At 51.4% G+C, this 6,106-nt stretch overlaps 1 protein-coding gene across 1 annotated transcript; it reads right to left on the bottom strand.

Annotated features, from left to right (window-relative positions):
- Window positions 1–4,669: 4,669 nt before the first annotated feature.
- On the bottom strand, window positions 4,670–5,206 carry LOC102044101 (claw keratin-like). The gene is made up of 2 exons (XM_031065231.1): window positions 4,963–5,206; window positions 4,670–4,782 (listed from the first exon to the last, which is right to left on the bottom strand). The coding sequence occupies exons 1-2, from the start codon at window positions 5,204–5,206 to the stop codon at window positions 4,670–4,672; spliced, it is 357 nt and encodes a 118-aa protein (XP_030921091.1).
- Between the last annotated feature and the right edge of the window lie 900 nt (window positions 5,207–6,106).

Genomic DNA, 6,106 nt, shown 5'->3' with positions numbered 1-6,106 from the left:
CAGATCCGTAGGACCCCCCAATTCTGGACAGGCCACCAGAGTAGCCTCCCATCCCTGAGCCGTAGGAGGGACCACCGGAGGGCTGGGGCATGGATGATGCCACGACGCTTTCCTGGGGGCAGGAGCTCAGGATGGGGCCGGGGAAGGTGATCCACACGGGTGGGGCGTAGACCAGCGCCGTGGAGTCCCCGCAGGAGGCCACACAGGGGCCGAGGCCCCTGCTGTAGGCACAGGGCTCGGGACACGCCACCTCGCAGCCGGGCAGGCACCGGGAGCTGATGCAGTTCATGGTTCTCAGGGCTGGAGGAGGAGCTGGGAAGGAGAAGATGGAGTCAGGGAATGGCAGGGACAGCAAATGAGGTTTGTCCTTCCTGCTCAAGGAATTTCAGGATCCCCGAGGTTGGAAAAGAGCTCCAAGAGCATCGAGTCCAAGCTGTTGCCAACCCCTACCTGGCCAGTGCCCAGGAATTCCTTGGACACCTCCAGGGATGGCCACCCCAAATCTCTCTGAGCCCCTTCCAAGGCCTTTTCCCTTTTCCAGGAGGGATTTTCCCAAATTTCTCACCCTGAGCCTCCCCTGGCACAGCTCGAGGCCGTTCCCTCTTGTCCTGTCCCTGTTCCCTGGGAAAAGATCCCAAATCCCCCCTGGAAGAGCCCAAAATTCCCCTTGAATCCCCCTTTTCTCCAGGCTGAGCTGCCCCAGCACCCTCAGGATTTTCCAGACCCTTCTCTACCCCCCCAGTGACCTTCCTGACTTGGGGGGACCCAGAACTGGCCACAGGATTGAGGTGTGGCTTCACCTCCTCCCTCAAATCCTCCTGTCCTGGGGCATCATTTCTCCCTCCCCTGCAGAAGACACCCAGGATTTGGTTTTTTCAGTAAATTTTAGCTTTAAATTTGCCCCTCGAGCTTTGAAAAGCCACAAGAAAAATCCAAATGGCTCCTAAAATTCTATCTTTAAATCTCAGATTGATTTCTTCCAATGACTGCAGCGAGACTCCAACGAAAAGCAGGATTTCACTGACACATCTAAAATCCCCCAAAATCAAGGAACGAGTCCTTTTTTTAAAACTGTCACTACAGAGAATGAGAGAGAGCAAAGATCAGCTTAAATCCAACTCACCTGGAGTAGCAGGAGAAGTCAGAAGAAGGTTTGAGGAGACTCCTGAGAGGTCCCTGCTTTTATACCTCTTTGGAGGCAGCTCCTGGGGTATGAAACATCCCATAAAATCTCTCACCCTTACCAAATTCTGATTTTTTTCCTCTGTGTGACTCCTCTAGCGCCTGTAATTATTTTCATAGTTCCCAATTAGCAAATCAACCCTCGACATATACAATCTGACTCTCATACCATAAATTTGGCCTTTTTCATTGTGTGGGAATTTTACAGCCCCGGTTCCTGTGCAATATCCCAGGGATGACTGGATTTACAATGGAACCTGACCCCTGCCTGTTATTTTTCATTAATGATTTAAGTGAGGCCTGGACAAGATCAACCCTGCAAGTCTGCACTAAAGAACGGCTTGGGTTGATGATGAGATAATTTTGAAGGTCAAACCCATTTGGGAAGAGCTTCAGGAGGAATTTCCTCGTGGAAAGGGCTTTGGAAGGGGCTGACCAGGGGGGTTTGGAGTCCCCATCCTTGGAGGTGTCTGAGGAACAACTGGACATTGGTCCAGGTGACCAGCTGGTGATGGCTCGAATCGTTGGACTCAACGACTTTGGAGGGCTTTTCCAACCAAGATTCCAATTTGGGATCCACCTTGGAGCACAAAGGCTTGGTGACCTTGGGCTGCACCCTTGCCGTGGCACTGGTGACATCCTGGTGACAACGCTGAGCTCAGCATCCCCAAAATGAGTTTTGATCAAAATTACTCAGAGGTTTCAGGGCTTAGAGGACCTTGCGTGTCACTTCAATGCCTTCAAAATGAGTTTTGCTGTCTCATCCCCTCAATCTGCGGGTGCATGAAGGGTTGTGAAGAGCCCTGACCCCCATCCGAGGTCGGATGATTCCATTTGGGAGGGATTTCACCCAAATCTGAGGATTACACCCCAATTGTGTGAGTGACACGAGGGGAGCCACCTTCCTGCGAGTCACTGAAGGAAAATAAACACAGAGATCAGCTCCTGTTTCTTTTGGAACCAGAATGATGCTGAAAGGATTTTGCTCCATGAAGTCTGAGACAAAAGGAGACTTTTGGGTGTTGGGTTTGTGTCACTCAAAGCAGGGCTGGAAAAGATCAGCAATAATGAGATGAAATGAAAACAATGGCGAGGCTTAAGAGGATCTTTTTCTTTGTAAGTGATAAGAATTTAGCAAACCGTGGGTGACATCACGTCCTTCTTATTGTCTGAAAATGGAATAAAAGGGGAGAGACCCGAGACATCTCCCATCCTCGCAGCTCCACTGAGTTATTCCCTCCAAGACAACGAGGTAAGTCTGACTGCATTGCACTCCTCAATACTTCGAAATTTCTCCTTTTTTATCTTGCAAAATTACAGGAGTTTTAGAAAAGCTGAGGGAGAGGAGAGTGGATTTAGAAAAGTTGGGGGAATGGGGAGAACAGAGCGAGGAAGGTTTTGCTTGGGGACTTTCTGAAGGCAAATCTTCCTGTAGATCTACTTGAAAAGGGAATTAATGGGACGATTTTCCTTGGGGACTTTCTGAAGGCAAATCTTCCTGTGGATCTACTTGAAAAGGGAATTATTCTGGGCAAGGAACTGTTTAAGGATCAACAGTTCAGCCCCAGAGAAAAGGGGAAGATTTTTTTATTTTGAGGGAGATTCAGAAGAAAAAGAGAAGTGGTGGTAGGAAAGGAAGAACTGAGAAGCCTCAAACAGGTCAGGAAGGAAGGAAATAGCAGGAAAAATGGGAATCTCTGGGGGACGATTGAACTGGGAGCAGCTGGAGAAGGACAAACAACTGGTTCATACTGGGAACCCACGGCCTGACTGCGCTGCTTCCTTAACCTCACATTTCCTCTCCCAGCTTGATCCCAAATCCCAAGAGATGATGTCGAACGTCAACTCCGAGTGCCTGCCGGGCTGCGAGGTGGCCTGCACCCAGCCCTGCGCCTACAGCAGGAGCCTGGAGCCCTGCGTCGCCTCCTGTGGGGATTCCAAAGCCGTGGTGTTCCCTCCTCCCGTGGTCCTCACCTTCCCGGGCCCCACCATGAGCACCTGCTCCCAGGAGAGCGTGGTGGGAGCATCCCAACCCATGGTTTTGGGTGCTCCCCTCGCCAGCATCTCCGATGAGCCCTATGGGGTGGGCAGCTCCTTTGGGGCTGGGGGCATGGCGGGGGCAGGACCCTCCTTCGGATCCGGGGGCTCCTTTGGCTACGGGGGCTCCTCGGGGATGGGGGGTCCCCTGCTTGGGGTCTGGGGGGGCCTGTGGCTACGGCGGCTCCCTGGGAATGGGGGGCTCCTCGTACAGCCGGAGGTTCCGCAGCACCCGCGGCGGATCCTGCCTGGGGAGCTGGGGCTCATCCTAAGGCTGAACAACCCAGAGGATGAAAACCCAGGATCCACATCCACGGCCAGGCCTGGAGTTCCGAGGCTGATCCCTGAAAACCAGGCCCACATCTCTTCCTGCTCATCTTCAATCAAACGCCGCTCCGTGGGACGACGTGTCTCCTGGAACTCTTTAATTTATCTTGTTCCTGTGTCCTTTCTGGTGGGGTGGGAATGCTTCAGAATTCCACGTGGGGCTTTCTGTAAAGGTTTCACCTTGTGGGGTGGCTTTTGTCACCCACGAGGGTGGCCTGGCTGCCCTGGCACCACCCATGAATTGCTCTGTTTTGTTCTATTTCATTTACTTCACCCTAATAAAAATCTTTCCAAATTGCATTGGCAGCTCCCTGGTTTTCCTTTCCACAGAACCCCACGATCATTTAGGCTGGAAAAGACCTCCAAGGTCATCAAGTCCAACCTGTGATCCTCACAAAATGAGGTCACCCCTAAACATCCCAATCCCCCATTACCCTGGCTCCAAGAGTAAACTGGTTTTAACTGGGAGCTGCACCAGTCCATCCCCAGAGGTTTTTCCAACCTATTGGAAATGATTCTGTGTTATAGATCAGAAAGGGAAAATAGTTTATTGAGGAATTTCAGACTAATTATATTTGAATTAAAGCAGAATTAATTCCCCTCTGATGAGAGTTAATTGCTGCACAAGGATACCCTTCTTTCAGACTAGTTTGTAACTGAAACTCTGGTGAAATAAAAGGCAGAACCCGGGGCTGTGATGCAACAGGGCTTTAATTCAAACAAAAAAGTGGGATGAGGCAGTGCAGGGACAAAGAACAGAATCTCCATGTCAGCATTTCCATGTCAGCATTCCCATTTCAGCATTCTCATTTCAGCATTCCCATTTCAGCCAGGACTCCAGTCCAGCAGTCATTCCAAGACATTCTTTTTCCAGCAGGACACTTTCACAGCCAAGTCCCGTGACTGGTTTGACTCTTTGGGTTCAGGGAGTACAAAACACAACAGGAGTGAGGGACAAAGGGAGGGAACATCGGGATCCTAAGCCTTGGATAAAGCACAAACAAGATCCAAACAACCCCAGCTCCGACCGGACCAGCTGGAGCAGAGACTGCTTGGAATTCCTAGCTCTCAACTACTACCCTGCATCCTAGTTTTCCTTTGGACATTCCCCAGCTTTAAAGGGTTAAAAAGGCCCGTAGTTCCCGTAGTTCCCGTAGTTGCCGTAGTTCCCGTAGTTCCCGTAGCGATACCTGTAGTACCCTCGGGAATAATAGGGGTAATAATTCCTACCATAGCCTGAGAGATAGGAGCCGCGGTAGAGGCTCCCCACTCCCCCTCCAGATCCCATTCCACCTCCTCCAGACCCCATCCCTCCTCCAGACCCCATTCCTCCACCTCCAGACCCCATCCCACCTCCTCCAGACCCCATCCCACCACCTCCAGACCCCATCCCACCTCCTCCAGACCCCATCCCACCCCCTCCAGACCCCATTCCCCCGCCGATCTCAGGGATGGACGACCCAACGATGCTCTCGGTGGGGCAGGAGCTGATGATGGGCCCCGGGAATGTCACGACCACGGGCGGGGCATAGACGATGGCTCGGGAGTCTCCGCAGGCGGCTACGCAGGGCTCGCTGCAGGCGTCGACGTAGGGCTGGGCGCATGTCACCTCGCAGGGCGAAGCACAGCGGGCACTGAGCAGTTGGCCATAGGAGGACATCGTTCCAGATCCAACCTGGAAGGATGAGAAGGTCCCAACCCAATGAAGGCACGGCCTGGGAAGGATGGATTGGAAGGATGGGGAAAAATTCCTCCGTTATTTGTGTGTTTAATTCTTCAAGCGCCGCCTTTTAGAGGTAAAAAATGTGCCCAGGCTTCTCGGTGAGAGAGGGAATCCAGGTGAAGAAAATGTGTTCTGTCCCTAAATTCTGAGGGATGAGGCTGAGATATCCGGCAGGAAACGGGTGGTGTATGGGGGATTATTCCCTTTGGAATTTGCTGGAAAGGGAGTTGAGAATGGAGATTTGCTGGATGGTGTTTGGATGGAGAGCTTCAGATGTGTGGGATTAAATCATCTGAATAAATGAGTTTGCGGTTGAAAAAATCAAAATTATAATTTAAAAAAATAAATCGTCATTTCTAAGGCACAATCCGCTTTTCCATACATTGGACCAATCAAGGGAGATAAATTGTGGGGAAATACTTCTGATTCTGTTCCCAGTCCTCTCTAGTGCTGCAGGGAATCATGGAATGGACCTTGAAGATCCAGGTTCGACCCCTGGCATGGGCAGGGACACTTTCCATGGACCCCAAACCCCGTCCAACGTAGCCTTGGGCAGTTCCAGGGATGGGGCTGTGGCGGCTTTCCTGGGAATTCCATTCTAGAGCCTCCCCATGCTCACAGGGAAGAATTTATCCCTAAAATCCCACCCAAACCTCCTGTCCATCAGTGTGAACCCATTGTCCCTTTTCCTTGCACTCCATCCCTTGGAAATTGTCTCTCCCCATGTTCCTTTTGGCTCCTTCAGGTCCTGGAAGGCCACAATTGGGTCACCCCAAAGCTATTCTGTATTTTTGTCCTGTCTCTATTCCCAGAATGAATTCTGGGAAGAACCTCCCT

This window comes from Geospiza fortis, unplaced genomic scaffold (genome assembly GCF_000277835.1).
Source record: "Geospiza fortis unplaced genomic scaffold, GeoFor_1.0 scaffold489, whole genome shotgun sequence".
Lineage (NCBI taxonomy): Eukaryota > Metazoa > Chordata > Aves > Passeriformes > Thraupidae > Geospiza > Geospiza fortis.
The sequence above is the reverse complement of the archived record's forward strand: the minus strand, read 5'-3'. Positions and strand labels throughout refer to the sequence as shown.

Excerpts from the sequence above, each read along its gene's own strand:
- LOC102044101 (XM_031065231.1), bottom strand. The coding sequence starts at position 5,206 with ATGTCCTCCTATGGCCAACTGCTCAGTGCCCGCTGTGCTTCGCCCTGC. Across the intron at positions 4,783-4,962 it reads GGGAATGGGGTCTGGAGGGG|GCTATGGTAGGAATTATTAC; the intron begins GTGGGATGGGGT and ends CCTATCTCTCAG.